Here is a 17,346-nt window from a genome sequence, read left to right on the forward strand (position 1 = left end):
GTTGTCTCTGCCTTCTACAGGAAGCAGATTGTAAGAAAGAGATGATGGACGTCAAGTTCCAAGCAGACACCAAGATGGCCGATTCGAAACGAGGGCTGGAGATGCAGAAGGCTGCTTTCAATCAAGAAGTCAACACGAAGGTATCAAACATGGTCATCATTGCTCTAGATTAGGTTCACCATTAGCAGTTAACCGATGACGTCAAATCTAGGCCTAATGTGAAAGCTCCTTATCACCCTGGTCATATTCATTAGTGCACACCAAAACAAATAGTTTTACAACGGATAAAGCACTATCTACACAAGTTCAGTTATTCCCTTTTCGTTTCAGCCCGTTTGATTCCATTTCATTCTTGGTGAATATGACCCATGCCTCTTATCCCCCCAGAAAGCAGAAGCCCAGCTGGCCTATGAGCTGCAGGCTGCTAAGGAGCAGCAGAAGATCCGTTTGGAGGAGATCGAGATCGAGGTGGTTCAGAGGAAGAAGCAGATCACCATCGAGGAGAAGGAGATTGACCGCACAGAAAAGGAGCTCATCGCCACAGTCAAGAGGCCGGCTGAGGCTGAGGCCTACAAGATGCAGCAGCTGGCCGAGGGACAGAAGTGAGTGACCAATCACTGAGTGCATGGAAAATAAGGGCAATGTGTATGCTTGTTGGAATTCTGGATGCAAAGGAAGGTGTCATACTATAGGAAGTGTGTGGACCACCTGAGCCTAGAGTGTCTGCCATTCAAGTCAACATATGCAGCATGCTGGGTGTAAGTTACACTCAGGCACAGGTCTAGGATCAGCTTAGCCTCTTCAAAATCCTACCCAAAATTGAAAAACCGATCAGTGTCTAGGGCAACTTCATCTCACACATACAGTAATAGCTATTTGAATGGTTTGGGTGTGTAGAAGCTTGTCATACTGTAGTTTAAAGCAATCCAGTCTGCAATCCAATGATGTTATTAGTTTAACCCTTCATGTGCCCTCCTGCCAACCCCTGAACAGGATGAAGAAGGTGCTGACTGCCCAGGCAGAGGCAGAGAAGATCCGTCGTATCGGTGAGGCAGAGGCCGGTTCCATAGAGGCCATAGGGAAGGCTGAGGCTGAGAAGATGAGGCTGAAGGCTGAGGCCTACCAACATTATGGAGATGCTGCAAAGACTGCTCTGGTCCTAGAGGCCCTGCCTAAGGTCAGTGTGTCACGACACTGGCATTTAACGTTGTGTAGTAAGGGAAAGTTGTCACAGAGCGGCACACAAGCATTTGATATAGTTTGTGTCTACTTTTGGACATGAAAAAAATACAAGAATTGATCAATATATACATGTTTTTTTTTTTAATTGCAACTTATCATTTGATTTGGTTTAAACATGACAACTAGAGGCTGTGTTTATGAGTTCTCTCTGAAGAACACCCAGGTGAAGAAGGTTTGTGTCATTGTGTTGGTACAGATTGCTGCCAAGGTTGCGGCACCCCTGGCCCGGACCAATGAGATCGTCATCCTGAGCGGGGACGGTGGCCGTGTGACCGGCGAGGTGAACCGCCTATTAGCTGAGCTCCCTGTGTCCGTCAACGCACTCACAGGGGTGGACCTGATGAAGGTGAGAGAGGGGGGAGGGGTTCAGTAGAATGTAGAGAGAGATAGCCCATACTCACAAGCACTGCAGGTGTGAACACATTCCATAAATCCAGCCTCCGTAAGCTATGTTTATAACGCTGAATCTACACTATGCATAAACATTTGCACACCACAGAAATAAAATGTTGCTGTGAAGTCCAAGTCGAATTGCAGTCATTCGAGAGCATACTCCCTACAGATCCCCACCATGTTTAATCTCTGACTACACTGAGTCTGACTATCTGTGGGTGCGTCCCGAATACCTCGCTATGTAGTGCTCTACTTTTGCAATGGGCTCTGGTTAAAAGTAGTGCTCTAAATGGGGAATTGGGTGCCATTTGGTACAAAGCCAGAGTTATGTGCAGATATCCAGGTGATGGCAATGGGACAACTCTTGTTGATTGTGACTACGTCAAAGGGCTCTACATTGTTCTAGCTAAGCCTGCAGCTAACCCAGTCTCTCTCTTATCATCTCACAGATCCCTTTGCTTCAGAAGATGATCAACCCTCAAGCATAAAAACAATCTTGTGCACCTTGACTCAGTACATTTCTTTATGCACTCTTTAAATCAACTGCCTTCACCTAGAAACACTTGAAAACAAGTAGTTTTTTTTTTACTACAAGAGTCTAGATGTTTTAATTTTCCTAAATCCCTGGTGCCTTAGCTCTATAGGGCCAGATCATCTGTATGTACCACTGCTTTTTTGTTAAACATGTTAGTATTTTTTGTAGTTACCCCATTCTGTTGTACTAACACTTGTCTACATTGTAGAAAAGGGACATTCATCATGGTTGTTCTGTGCAGGCCTTATTCTGGTCTTAAAGGTCTCGCCAGGTCTTCACCTTGTGTCTTCATTGTTATTCTTTTGTTCATTGTGTTACAAAATGCTTTGGATGTGCCTGTGGTTTTGTATAGTTATGGAAAGTACTTCAGATATTTCGTCTCAAATTTTACTTTTTTTCATTCTAATGTGCAGTCAGTGCCTGGTTACCAACCAAGTGGCTAAACCTCTGGAAAAGTAATGGTTTGGCAATTCTATAGTGTAGTGATACTACAGTAGACCTCCATTTACCATCTCAATGAGAGATGTAGAAATATTGTCCTCCCCATCCTCATGCCATCTGCCTTGAAAGCAGAAACATTGGCATTATATCTTGTTCTTCAGTAGAATCTTTCATTTCATTCTTCATCTTAGGTATGGGAGAGGTGTGCATTCTTAGGTAGACAACACACAGAAAACATAGACATTAACACATGTGCATGGATCTACAAGTCTGTATGAAGCCATATACTGTCAAAGTTAGCCTTAATATAGAGACCAAGGAGTCCTGATCATCTGGATTACCTCAATCAATCTAAGCTTTAATACTTGTTCTTTCCAACTATTGAGACATCATATGGCATGATATGCATTTCAGTCTCTTAGGGTAGCCAATGTTGTGTTATATCATCTTTTGGTTACATTCTGTTAAATTCTTTATAAACTATTATGTAACTTATCTCTACAGTTTACCTGACTATTTACTTTCACGTTTTTACAGGGTGCTTGCTGCCTATGATCTTTTTCTAGGAATGCAATGCTGCCACGACCTGTTGACCATCCAATCATATATCAGCTTTCTCCACATTCCTTACCTAATGTGCTTCAAACACAAGAATACATTTCAGTTTGTTTTGCCACACATTTGAGTTGGACTGTCTTGTTGTGGAGTTCATTCTATGTTGGCTTCATTTTATGAAAACTTGTTTTAGCGTTTTAGGGGAGATCTAACCACTTTCTGAATCCGTGACCTCAGCATCATTTTTTCTAATGTCATTTTTTTACAGTAATGTCAACCTGCTGCCAACTGTGGTATATCTCTGGTCTGGGGGAGAAATGTCATTATCTAATCCCTACTGATCACCAAAAGAATACTGTGTTTATTTTATTATAATCTCCGCTTGTAAGATTTACATAGTAGTAGACTAGACCGTAAAATTTGATTGATCAACAGTGTGATACAGTACTGTAAATGTAGATGGGAACCTGTGTTGTGTTTCATGAAATGGCTGGTTTGAATTGTATAAAGTCAGAACACATCAACATTTCCATCTGGACATACTGATGATGGCTTTCCCTGGTCAAATTGTGTTTTTGTTCAGCTGAAAAACTCCCGTTGTATGTTCTTTTTTGGCATCTAATTTTTGTGTCAATGCTCTTTCAAAAATGTCTCATGTATTACTATGAATGGATGGTGTAATTTCAGCAGGGTAGAAGCAACTTTCAGATCAGAAAATATACCTTTTCGGATCTAGAATGTAGGTGGAAGACCAAACATTGTATGGCTTTTAACTTGTATCTGTATCTATAGAGTATCTGTAATGAAACATGTTTAAATTGATCACCCATTATTGAAATGTATCTATTCAGACTCAATAAATGTTCGTGTGAATTCATCCATTTTCTAGACTATTAAATAATACTGGAAAACTGGTCTTGCATGGATATTTCAGCATGTGAACATCACACTCATATCCTCAACTCTGTGGCAAAGTATTATGTGCTGCCCTATAATAAATGTCTGCCTTATACAGTTTCCTCAGTATTCTTTCAGAGAATTTGTTACCAGTGGCCTGTTACATTATCCTCCTTCCATACCGTGTAGTGCTGTAGTGGATGGAGCCAACTCTTCTGGCATGACGATACAGACACTAACGGATGGGCTAATGTTAACATCAAAACATCAGGAGTCTAATTATCATGTTCTATGATTTGATAAGCCACTGTTCTTCTGCATGTACAGGTACATCTTACACAAAATCTCACATGATTTACAATGTCCAGAGAAAAAGGGAGAATATGTGAGTTCTAGTTCTGACGTGATGCATATTATTAGTTCCCTTTACTAATTAGACTAATCACATGTCAGGGCAGAATAGTCTCCAGTTCCTTCTCCTAGCAAACCACTTGCCTATCATACAACTGAAAAATATGTACATTTAAACAACATCTAACATTGCAAAGATAGATGCGCTATACAGTTACCTTGGAATGACTCAATATTGCATTAATTTGTCTCAACTCTACCCAGAGGTGGCACTAGAGGTCGACAAGTGGTGAGGCAAAATTTGAACGTCTACCTGACCTGTTGTGTTTACTGAGCAAGAGATCTCTTTATTTCTCACTGTTCATCAAAATCCAAGTCACGCATAGGTGCCTTATAGGGATATTCTAGAGAGGAGGAGGGGACTTGAATGTCCACATGGCTATCTCTTAGTTGCCCCACAGAGCCCATCAAGCTGTTTTGGTGGTAGAGCATCATGCTATGGAGAGACATGTACTCTGGCCCGTGGGGGGGGGGGAGTACTCAGCCTGCTGGGGCTGTTTTCTGGTGCACCTGGTAGTGGTCTGCTGTGTGGGTGTGGCACCAGGTCTTCTGTGGTGAGGTGGGTGAGGCCCCACTGGTCTGCTGCTCTGTGCCAGGGGCCTCCTGAAGCCAACTGAGTCTGGCCCAGTGGAGGGTGTGGTGTGTGAGGAAGAGAGGAGAGGCAACATTTGGTAAACCAGTATCCTGGCCTCCTTATGCTGCCCAGGGCTGAAATTGAACAGTGTACAGTTTCAGAATATTAGCCTAGTTTATTCATCATAAATACAAACTTGAGATTATCATAATCATTAACAAATCAACATCCTATGAAAATACTGGATTGATAAGAAGAATACTCGTTCACTATTAAGAATAAGAAGATTCTCGTTCAATATTAAAAGCTGACAATGTAATAGACTTTTAAGATTGAAAACAAATGGACGTTTCTGCAACTAACAATCATCACCCTACCGGTCATAGGCCCAGGTACGAAGTGTGTTGTGTTTGTGGTTGTTGTGGGTCCTTTGACTACCATTTGAAGGTTTTTGATTCCGCAGGCGTTCTTACATTTAGTTTGTCAGAGTTCTGTCCTTCCTTTTCTCTGAACCTACAGAGAGAAAGAATTCACATTATTCAAAGTTTCTTAGTAACATGATAGTGATGTGTACCAGTAAAGAGTAAAAGAACATGGCACTTAATTGATCAGTGAGTCATCTAAGTACCATTCCAATTCTGCACAATCATCATATTTCCCACTGCGCTAACAGGTTTACCAAGAGGAACATATTGGTGAATAGATGATTGACCAACAAATATGATGAGTCATTATTGCATCACTTTCAAGTGAGAGTTGCTGTTCATATTTCAAGCTACTAGAAGGCTATCTGAAGGTCTCTCACTTTTTTCTGTTCAGCCTGTTGTCACAAAAGCCTTTTGCAAAGGGGTTGTTGTCTATCTCTATTTTGTTATTTGTTGGGTAAATTAGCACACCTCATTAATTATAGTTTTACACATCTCTTGTAGGGAAGCATACATACATACATACATACATACATACATACATACATACATACATACATACATACATACATACATACATACATACATACATACATACATACATACATACATACATACATACATACATACATACATACATACATACATACATACATACATACATACATACATACATACATACATACATACATACATACATACATACATACATACATACATACATACATACATACATACATACATACATACATACATACATACATACATACATACATACATACATACATACATACATACATACATACATACATACATACATACATACATACATACATACATACATACATACATACATACATACATACATACATACATACATACATACATACATACATACATACATACATACATACATACATACATACATACATACATACATACATACATACATACATTCACCCTCCAGAGGGCACTCTTATCAACACAATCAGATTACAGTTGTTCCAGTATTATCATTTTTTTTTTTTTTTTTGACCTTTTACCTTTACCAGGCAAGTCAGTTAAGAACACATTCTTATTTTCAATGACGGCCTGGGAACAGTGGGTTAACTGCCTGTTCAGGGGCAGAACGACATTTGTACCGTGTCAGCTCGGGGGTTTGAACTCGCAACCTTCTGGTTACTAGTCTAACGCTCTAACCACTAGGCTATGCTGCCGCCCCGTATCTCCTGTGAGATGCTAAAGGTGTCGTGGCCTTACCTCTGAGTTCTGGTAGGCAGTGACAGCGATGAAGGCTGCCTCAGGGAAGGTGAAGTGCAGGTAGTCCCCTGACAGAGGGCTGTGGGGGTCTGGAGACAGGACAATGTGCAGGCAGGGCTGGTACTTATGCATGGAGTGGAGAACCACCTGCAAAACATATGATGATACCTGTTACTCGTATTCAGTGGAGGCTGCTGAGGGGAGAGCGGCTCTTAATAATGGCTGGAACGGAGCAAATGGAATGGCATCAAACATGGAAACCATGTGTTTGATGTATTTGATATCATTCCTCTTACTCCACTCCAGCCATTACCATGAGCACCTTCTCCCCAATTAACGTGCGACCAACCTTCTGTGCTAGCATTGTAGAAAAGGCAATCATTTTTCATAGTCTTTTAATCACACTTAGTTTACTGTTCCTTTAATTGCACTTTTTAGCTAACTGTCCATTTAATTGCAGGCACCTCTGAGCCATAGAGATGTATAGAGATCCCAATGTATCCGTCTACAATGGCCCTGCCTATGTTAATATTGCCTTTTGGGTACTAAAGATCTCTATGCTCTGAGCACACCTAAAACTAATTTATTATCTGTGCATCACATTAGCCAACTATAAGTAACCCACAATATTGTTTACATTTTACTTTCTTGTCATGTTTCAATTGATGTGCATTTAAAGATTATTTAATTATTAGGTCAAATGTTGAGTTGTTGTCACATATTGATAGGAATGTTTGCATGTTGGAAAGATCTCATTTATACCTTGAAATGAATCTATTGGAGTTTTAATTTGGATTTGACTATTGGCTCTGAGATTGTGTTGGAATGTGACAAGTAATATTGTTTATGATGTAAAATATGCTGATGAAAATATGTTCTGTGTATTTTTAGAACACAAAACCTATGGAAATGATCATGGATTATGTTTGATTAGAGGAAATAAACAGCAGCACAGACTCTCTCTAAAACGGAACCTCAATTCTCTCCCTATCCTAACCGGAGAACCTGTATTACCTACCTCACCCACTGCATTCAAACTAGGCAACCTGCCAAAGTAAGTATGCCTGCCAATACATACACTCCATCTCAACCTGGTGATATCCTCATATCTGCAGCAGTATCTGATATATTTACAGAGGTATCTGATATGAAAGCAAAGCATCTATTACTTCATTGTATCACCAAACTTAACATGCAGTGGTTATCATCTATTGCAACAGTATCATGGTGACATGGCACTTTTAGTGTCACAGATAGTGCCAGGGTCTTCCGTGCCAAGCCTTACCAGGCTATTGGAGTTGAGGGTGTTGGTGAGTTTGCTTGTGGAAAGAGACTTGGCACTGCATCCACCTCTCTCCCAGGGCAGGTGAGTTTGCTTGTGGAAAGAGACTGGGCACTGCATCCACCTCTCTCCCAGGGCGGGACAGTTTGCTTGTGGAAAGAGACTGGGCACTGCATCCACCTCTATCCCAGGGCAGGTGAGTTTGCTTGTGGAAAGAGACTGGGCACTGCATCCACCTCTCTCCCAGGGCGGGTGAGTTTGCTTGTGGAAAGAGACTGGGCACTGCATCCACCTCTCTCCCAGGGAAGGTGAGTTTGCTTGTGGAAAGAGACTGGGCACTGCATCCACCTCTCTCCCAGGGAAGGTGAGTTTGCTTGTGGAAAGAGACTGGGCACTGCATCCACCTCTCTCCCAGGGCGGGTGAGTTTGCTTGTGGAAAGAGACTGGGCACTGCATCCACCTCTCTCCCAGGGCGGTTGAGTTTGCTTGTGGAAAGAGACTGGGCACTGCATCCACCTCTCTCCCAGGGCGGGTGAGTTTGCTTGTGGAAAGAGACTGGGCACTGCATCCACCTCTCTCCCAGGGCGGGTGAGTTTGGTTGGATGAAGAAGCGGTTGGAAAGGTGGGGCTGGGCACTGCATTCACCTCTCTCCCAGGGCAGGTGAGTTTGGTTGGATGAAGAAGTGGTTGGAAAGGTGGGGTTCAGTCATACCACTCACTACCCAGTGATCCCTGCTCCACTGTACAGGACAGATGTATAGTGTCAATATACATGGATTACACAGTAACAAAAGCACCTTATGCAGTTATTATACAAGCATACATTAGTAAAAGCTTATCAATCTCTATAAACACAATCCCTACCCTGCAACTGTTTGTGAAACATGGTAGCCAATAGATAACAAAATAGAAATAAATATTAATGCTGAGGGGGGTATGTGAGGTAGGCCTACCTTGTATTTGTTATCATCAGACTAGACCATCTCCATCATCAGCATGTACTTTGCCCGAGGATTTAACCCCGTCACAGTGACTACGCAGTTTGGAAACATGCGCCTATAACATCAGGCGGTAAATTGGAACACTTTTGAACTAACAGGTCGCCTCAATCGCTTATTTAATCACATAGAGCGGCAGGATAGACAATACAACTTTTCCTTTAAATTATAATGGTAAATTGTCATTATGAAAGAAACATATAATTTCTCTAATACATTTCCAACACAGCATAACTCTTTCAAAGCCTTTCTTCTCCAAAAAAAAACGACACAGCGAGGACAAGGGATTATTATAAATGGCTACCGGTAATTATTTATCATCCATCCACACATTCTACCTTCCTGTTTTGGTGAAAAGCATCTCTGTTCCGATATCTCCAAACTGTTCCCATAGCTCGCGACCCTGGAGCGACACGCGGACTTGAAGAGTTGGAAACTTAATTTCACCCCCAAATTTACCGCTGACGTTCCAAGAACTGCGTCGTCGAACCGTATCTTTCCAATCCAGTACAATATATTTATTTGCGTCATTCAGGACAAGTTTAGCCTATTTGGTTATAAATGATTTCCATAGACCTATGACAATAGACTGAATATGCTAATTCTATAGGAAAAGAGCAATAACTGTACTGGAAGACTCAATTAGGACCACTTGAACACTATCATGTAACATATCCAATAACATTTAGTTGTCAAGGTCTATCCATGAAACACAAACATTCCTGGTGGACAATAAATCGTAGTTCTTGGACTGAGAGTTGTATATTACCAATCCCACAAAGTATGACTCCAAACACCCAGAAAAGGCTACTCTCCTCGATGTTATCCTCACAAATAATCCTGATAGGTATTAGTCTGGTGTTTTCTTTAATGACCTTATTGATCACTGTTTTACAAACGGTGTCCTTAATGGCTGCTCAATGAAACATACTGTCCTGATTTGTCATCAATGCTTGCTAAAAAACTTTAATGAGCAAGCCCTCCTTCATGACCTGGCCTCTGTAAATTGGTATAGAAGCAGCTTTTTGGGACAGTTGAACTAACGTCTGCTAATGCGATTAGCATGAGTTTGTAAGTAACAAGAACATTTCCCAGAACACAAACATATCTTATATGGGCAGAAAGCTTAAATTCTTGTTAATCTAACTGCACTGTCCAATTTACAGTAGCTATTACAGTGAAAAAATAGCATGCCATTGTTTGAGGAGTGTGCACAGTTTTTAAACTTCTCTCAGCACATATCAAAGCTGCAGGCTAAAGTTAAATCTAGACTTGGTTCTCTATCGTAATCGCTCCTCCTTCACCCCAGCTGCCAAACTAACCCTGATTCAGATGACCATGCTGGATTACGGAGACGTAATTTATAGATAGGCAGATAACGGTGCTCTCGAGCGGCTGGATGTTCTTAATAATTCGGCCATCAGATTTGCAACCAATGCTCCTTATAGGACACATCACTGCACTCTATACTCTTCTGTAAACTGGTCATCTCTGTATGCCCCTCGCAAGACCCACTGGTTGATGCATATTTATAAAAACCCTCTTAGGCCTCACTCACCCCTATCTGAGAAATCTACTGCAGTCCTCATCCTCCACATACAACACCCATTCTGCCAGTCACATTCTGTTAAAGATCCCAAAGCACACACATCCTTGGTTCGCTCATCTTTTCAGTTCGCTGCAGCTAGCGACTGGAATGAGCTGCAACAAACACTCAAACTGGACAGTTTTAACTTCATTCAAAGACTCAATCATGGACACTCTTACTGACAGTTGTGGCTGCGTCACGTGATGTATTGTTGTCTCTGCATTCTTGCCCTTTGTGCTGTTGTCTGTGCCCAATAATGTTTGTACCCTCTTTTGTGCTGCTACCATGTTGTGCTGCTGCCATGTTGTGATGCTACCATGTTGTTGTCATGTTGTGTTGCTACCATGCTGTGTTGTCACGTGTTGCTGCGATGCTATGTTGTTGTCTTAGGTCTCTCTTTATGTAGTGTTGTCTCACTTGTCGTGATGTGTGTTTTGTCCTATATTTTTATTTAATTTATTTTTCTTTTTAATCCCAGCCCCCATCCCCACAGGAGGCCTTTTGTCTTTTGGTAGGCTGTCATTGTAAATAAGAATTTGTTCTTAAATGACTTGCCGAGTTAAATAAAGGTTTAAAAAAATTACAAATAATAAAAAATGGGTAGTCTCCACACAGTGGCTTCTCATACAGATACATGGCCTTGGAGCGCCAGTCAGTGAGTGCTCTTGTTGTTATCCCACTCTGATTTACTCCAAACTCATACCGAGTTCAGTGATCTGCACTTGAGATCTGATTCAGACAGTAATCCCCTATACTTTTTCCTCCCATATGGAAGACAAGACAGAGGTGTGTGAGGTGTTGGGACATCAATCGGAACCCCACTTTGATCTTTCAGTTTAGAGTAGCCTAAATGTTGGTGTGTGAAAAGAGGGGAGCAGGGTGGGTGGGGGGTGTTCAGTATAGTCAGTGACATTGGGGTTCCCCAACTTCAAAACCCCCAACTCCCTGGCAATGTGCTAATCCTGTGGTGTGGGAAGCCAGGCTTCCCCAAAAAATTGACAAAAAATAAATAAATAATATTTAATCTCTCTGTGTTTCATAATTGTCCTTTGCCCTGAGCAAGGCAGTTAACCCACTGTTCCCGGACACCTAAGATGTGGATATCGATTATGGCAGCCCCCCGCACCTCTCTGATTCAGAGGGGTTGGGTTAATGCGGAAGACATATTTCAGTTGAAGTCATTCAGTTGTACAACTGACTAGGTATCCCCCTTTCCCTTTCTCTTTCCCTTTCAATTTGCAAGATACTGAATGTATCTCACAGGAGAAAGCATCCGAGCAAAACAGCGCCCCTCTGTCTCTCTATGTGTAGGCCATCTATCTGATGCTGTCTGGTCCAAACGAGTATGACATTGTTTCCGCCTGTAACATTGAAGGCAAAAGAGAAGCCAGCGAGCATCTGGCCTCCTTGACAAAAAGGATATAAATAATTAGCCAATCAGCATTGAGCTAAACTGAGTGAGCTCAACTGTGAATGGTATTGGTGCACCAAAAGAAAGTGTCAAGGGAAGCCAGCTTGGATTTGGCATCACTCCTATCAAATCCCATTGAGAGCATACATCATTGACAGAACGTACATTTTTGCATCTCATTGTGTTGTTGTCCTGCGGTGGCTAGCTAGCCAGCTAGCAAAATTGTCTCTTTGCTAAATTAGCCATGGATGGAGATTTGGATTTGTGGTTTTACTTCATTCTCCGCACTGGCCAATGATTATAACGGCGATTCTGATCCAACCATTAATTCATACATTGTGCCCCTGGCCTGAGAGGATGGAAGTTCAATATGTAGCTAAAAGGCTAATGTTAACTAGCGAACATAGCCCATAAATGGAAGTTAAGCTAGCAAGCAAGCATTTTAGCCAGGTAGCCTAGGACAACAAAAAATAAACTGTGTACTGTATGACACAGTGATAGACCATTTTGTCAACATGAAAGTGAGGAGGATGGCATTGGCATTTTTCTACAAATACAGTGAGTCAACATGTTTTTATACACACACACACACGCACGCACGCACGCACGCACGCACGCACGCACACACACACACACACACACACACACACACACACACACACACACACACATACATCAGATCCATGGACAGGCCCATCATATTTAGCTTACGTTGGCTGGACTAAATTGTTTTTGGTATCTTTTAGTTGTCACTGTATTAGACTAAGCAAAGGTGACTTGATGGTGAAGTTGAAATGGTGCTGGAATAGTGGAAGCAGCTCCTGTTTTCTTTGTGACTTGCCGTAACTCTCTATGGTTCTAAATCAATAGTTTAGTGGTCCGAAAATGTTGCATTAAGTTGCTTGACCATGCTGTAGGTCATGTAACTGTCTTACTGTACATGCAATATGCTCTGTGGACTTTACTGAACAGAAGTTGCTATGCGGTTTTATGATAAATCCTATAAGGTTGAATTTATTCTGCCACTGTCTTATTGTATCGGCCTTTAGGCCTATATATCAAGTTCGCAAGGATTATGAATGAACAGGTTAGAGAGCAAACAACGCAATTATCACAACACATATGTTTTTTAAGGGGGGGGCTTGGCTTCCCCAGTGATTTTACCCACGCACCGCTACTGCACTAATCACCTGGGCAGTTTCACCTGCCAATTATAACAGGTCCTGTGTTCTTTTATTAAAAGCAAAGAAGGCAGGGGGGTGTCAATGCAGAGATGTGTTTAGAGCAGGGGACGGCAACAAGCAGCCTGCGAGCCAAAACCAGTCCGCAAGTGTTCCCCCCCCCCCCCCCATAGAAAAATAGTGTGTTTATTTTATTTATTTATTTCACCTTTATTTAACCAGGTAGGCAAGTTGAGAACAAGTTCTCATTTACAATTGCGACCTGGCCAAGATAAAGCAAAGCAGTTCGACAAATACAACGACACAGAGTTACACATGGAGTAAAACAAACATACAATCAATAATACAGTATAAACAAGTCTATATACGATGTGAGCAAATGAGGTGAGATAAGGGAGGTAAAGGCAATAAAAATGCCATGGTGGCAATGTAAATACAATATAGCAAGTAAAACTGGAATGGTAGATTTGCAGTGGAAAAATGTGCAAAGTATAAATAAAAATAATGGGGTGCAAAGGAGCAAAATAAATAAAATAAATACAGTAGGGAAAGAGGTAGTTGTTTGGGCTAAATTATAGGTGGGCTATGTACAGGTGCAGTAATCTGTGAGCTGCTCTGACAGTTGGTGCTTAAAGCTAGTGAGGGAGATAAGTGTTTCCAGTTTCAGAGATTTTTGTAGTTCGTTCCAGTCATTGGCAGCAGAGAACTGGAAGGAGAGGCGGCCAAAGAAATGATTTGTTTTGGGGGTGACCAGAGAGATATACCTGCTGGAGCGCGTGCTATTGGTGGGTGCTGCTATGGTGACCAGCGAGCTGAGATAAGGGGGGACTTTACCTAGCAGGGTCTTGTAGATGACATGGAGCCTGTGGGTTTGGCAACGAGTATGAAGCGAGGGCCAGCCAACGAGAGCGTACAGGTCGCAATGGTGGGTAGTATATGGGGCTTTAGTGACAAAACAGATTGCACTGTGATAGACTGCATCCAATTTGTTGAGTAGGGTATTGGAGGCTATTTTGTAAATGACATGACCGAAGTCGAGGATTGGTAGGATGGTCAGTTTTACAAGGGTATGTTTGGCAGCATGAGTGAAGGATGCTTTGATGCGAAATAGGAAGCCAATTCTAGATTTAACTTTGGATTGGAGATGTTTGATGTGGGTCTGGAAGGAGAGTTTATAGTCTAACCAGACACCTAGGTATTTGTAGTTGTCCACGTATTCTAAGTCAGAGCCGTCCAGAGTAGTGATGTTGGACAGGCGGGCAGGTGCAGGCAGCGATCGGTTGAAGAGCATGCATTTAGTTTTACTTGTATTTAAGAGCAATTGGAGGCCACGGATGGAGAGTTGTATGGCATTGAAGCTTGCCTGGAGGGTTGTTAACACAGTGTCCAAAGAAGGGCCAGAAGTATACAGAATGGTGTTGTCTGCGTAGAGGTGGATCAGAGGCTCACCAGCAGCAAGAGCGACATCATTGATGTATACAGAGAAGAGAGTCGGTCCAATAATTGAACCCTGTGGCACCCCCATAGAGACTGCCAGAGATCCGGACAGCAGACCCTCCGATTTGACACACTGAACTCTATCAGAGAAGTAGTTGGTGAACCAGGCGAGGCAATCATTTGAGAAACCAAGGCTGTCGAGTCTGCCGATGAGGATGTGGTGATTGACAGAGTCGAAAGCCTTGGCCAGATCAATGAATACGGCTGCACAGTAATGTTTCTTATCGATGGCGGTTAAGATATCGTTTAGGACCTTGAGCGTGGCTGAGGTGCACCCATGACCAGCTCTGAAACCAGATTGCATAGCAGAGAAGGTACGGTGAGATTCAAAATGGTCGGTAATCTGTTTGTTGACTTGGCTTTCGAAGACCTAAGAAAGGCAGGGTAGGATAGATGTAGGTCTGTAGCAGTTTGGGTCAAGAGTGTTCCCCCCTTTGAAGAGGGGGATGACCGCCGCTGCTTTCCAATCTTTGGGAATCTCAGACGACAAGAAAGAGAGGTTGAACAGGCTAGTAATAGGGGTGGCAACCATTTCGGCATATCATTTTAGAAAGAAAGGGTCCAGATTGTCTAGCCAGGCTGATTTGTAGGGGTCCAGATTTTGCAGCTCTTTCAGAACATCAGCTGACTGGATTTGGGAGAAGGAGAAATGGGGAAGGCTTGGGCGAGTTGTTGTGGGGGGTGCAGTGCTGTTGACCGGGGTAGGAGTAGCCAGGTGGAAAGCATGGCCAGCCGTAGAAAAATGCTTATTGAAATTCTCAATTATAGTGGATTTATCAGTGGTGACAGTGTTTCCTATCTTCAGTGCAGTGGGCAGCTGGGAAGAGGTGTTCTTATTCTCCATGGACTTTACAGTGTCCCAGAACTGTTTTGAGTTAGTGTTGCAGGAAGCAAATTTCTGCTTGAAAAAGCTAGCCTTGGCTTTTCTAACTGCCTGTGTATAATGGTTTCTAGCTTCCCTGAACAGCTGCATATCACGGGGGGCTGTTCGATGCTAATGCAGAACGCCATAGGATGTTTTTGTGTTTATATGGGGTTAGGTTAAAAAAGACAGTAAAATCACCAGAAATTCAGCTAAAAAGGAATTTAATTTAGGAAATCTGTATTCCCAAGAATACGTTAAAAAAAATTCTCAATGTAATCAAGGTATGAAATGATTGTAATTGAAAATAATCTCTTATTGTGGTCTGTCACGGATCCCCTTGGTGCTGCTGCTCATTCCATTCACCAGCTTCTGAGGTCTACGTTACCGGCCTTCTAGACGTCACTGAACTAGATTCATTACCATCAACCCTGGACTGTCTTGTCTAATTACGCACACCTGGTTCCCATTCCACCTGATTAGTATGTGTATATGTGCCCTCTGTTCCCCATTGTCCTTGTCGGTTATTGTTACCATGTCCGTTGGTCTTGTGAGCACCTGTGCTGTTGTTATCAGTTTCCATGCTACGTGTTATACTGCAGTTGTTTTACAGGCCTCGTCCCGTGTATTATTTAGAGCTTTACACCTCGCCCTTTTGTTTTGGTGGAGAAAATTTTAAAAACTATTTTGTATTCCTCGCTTGTCTCCTATCTTTATACAGAGTGACATGGTCAATTTGAAGTGTACAAAAAGATGTTCCAAACCATCCTCACCGAAAAAAAGAAAGCTGAATCTAGTTGCCTACCCCTGGTTTAGAGTGACAACTTACACATTCAGTAAAGGCCTCCTGTCTATAATAAAGCCCATTTGTGGGGGAAAACTCATTCTGCGCCCCTGCCCAGTCATGTGAAATCCATAGATTAGGGCCTGATTAATTTATTTCAATTAACTGATTTCTTTATATGAACTGTAACTCAGTAAAATTGTTAAAACGTTTGCATGACGAATACACTGATTCGGTGTGCGAGTTCATTAGAACGTGCGTTGAAGATGTCGTTCCCATAGCAACGATAAAAACATTCCCTAACCAGAAACTGTGGATTGATGGCAGCATTCGCGTGAAACTGAAAGCGCGAACCACTGCTTTTAATCAGGGCAAGGTGTCTGGCAACATGACCGAATACAAACAGTGCAGCTATTCCCTCCGCAAGGCTATTAAACAAGCAAAGCGTCAGTACAGAGACAAAGTAGAATCTCAATTCAACGGCTCAGACACAAGAGGCATGTGGCAGGGTCTACAGTCAATCACGGACTACAAGAAGAAACCCAGCCCAGTCACGGACCAGGATGTCTTGCTCCCAGACAGACTAAATAACTTTTTTGCCCGCTTTGAGGACAATACAGTGCCACTGACACGGCCTGCAACGAAAACATGCGGCCTCAGACGGCATCCCCAGCCGCGCCCTCAGAGCATGCGCAGACCAGCAGGCCGATGTGTTTACGGACATATTCAATCAATCCCTATACCAGTCTGCTGTTCCCACATGCTTCAAGAGGGCCACCATTGTTCCTGTTCCCAAGAAAGCTAAGGTAACTGAGCTAAACGACTACCGCCCCGTAGCACTCACTTCCGTCATCATGAAGTGCTTTGAGAGACTAGTCAAGGACCATATCACCTCCACCCTACCTGACACCCTAGACCCACTCCAATTTGCTTACCGCCCAAATAGGTCCACAGACGATGCAATCTCAACCACACTGCACACTGCCCTAACCCACCTGGACAAGAGGAAT

The 17,346-nt window shown here is 42.5% G+C and overlaps 2 protein-coding genes across 6 annotated transcripts in view; one reads left to right on the forward strand and one right to left on the reverse strand.

Annotated features, from left to right (window-relative positions):
* Window positions 1-4,180, forward strand: part of LOC123998804 (flotillin-2a) — a 33,000-nt gene extending 28,820 nt beyond the window's left edge. For all 3 annotated transcript variants that reach the window (XM_046303964.1, XM_046303963.1, XM_046303965.1), the window contains 5 exons: window positions 21-140; window positions 388-602; window positions 994-1,177; window positions 1,439-1,588; window positions 2,085-4,180. In XM_046303964.1, coding sequence (XP_046159920.1) covers window positions 21-140; window positions 388-602; window positions 994-1,177; window positions 1,439-1,588; window positions 2,085-2,123 — 708 coding nt within the window. In that variant the 3' untranslated portion in view covers window positions 2,124-4,180. The remainder of the gene's footprint in view (window positions 1-20; window positions 141-387; window positions 603-993; window positions 1,178-1,438; window positions 1,589-2,084) is intronic.
* Window positions 4,181-4,740: 560 nt separating this feature from the next.
* Window positions 4,741-9,900, reverse strand: LOC123998805. 3 transcript variants are annotated; one of them, XR_006832343.1, is made up of 6 exons: window positions 9,352-9,900; window positions 8,969-9,071; window positions 8,019-8,755; window positions 6,734-6,880; window positions 5,426-5,561; window positions 4,741-5,182 (listed from the first exon to the last, which is right to left on the reverse strand). XR_006832343.1 is itself a non-coding variant. In XM_046303966.1 (5 exons), the coding sequence occupies exons 2-4, from the start codon at window positions 8,469-8,471 to the stop codon at window positions 5,532-5,534; spliced, it is 630 nt and encodes a 209-aa protein (XP_046159922.1). In that variant the 5' UTR covers window positions 8,472-8,755; window positions 8,969-9,900; the 3' UTR covers window positions 4,741-5,182; window positions 5,522-5,531. The 3 variants fall into 3 exon arrangements, 1 of the variants encoding a protein (XP_046159922.1); XR_006832342.1 differs by having other exon boundaries at window positions 8,969-9,900; XM_046303966.1 differs by having other exon boundaries at window positions 5,522-5,561; window positions 8,969-9,900.
* Window positions 9,901-17,346: the final 7,446 nt, after the last annotated feature.

Source organism: Oncorhynchus gorbuscha, linkage group LG16 (genome assembly GCF_021184085.1).
Source record: "Oncorhynchus gorbuscha isolate QuinsamMale2020 ecotype Even-year linkage group LG16, OgorEven_v1.0, whole genome shotgun sequence".
Taxonomy (NCBI): domain Eukaryota; kingdom Metazoa; phylum Chordata; class Actinopteri; order Salmoniformes; family Salmonidae; genus Oncorhynchus; species Oncorhynchus gorbuscha.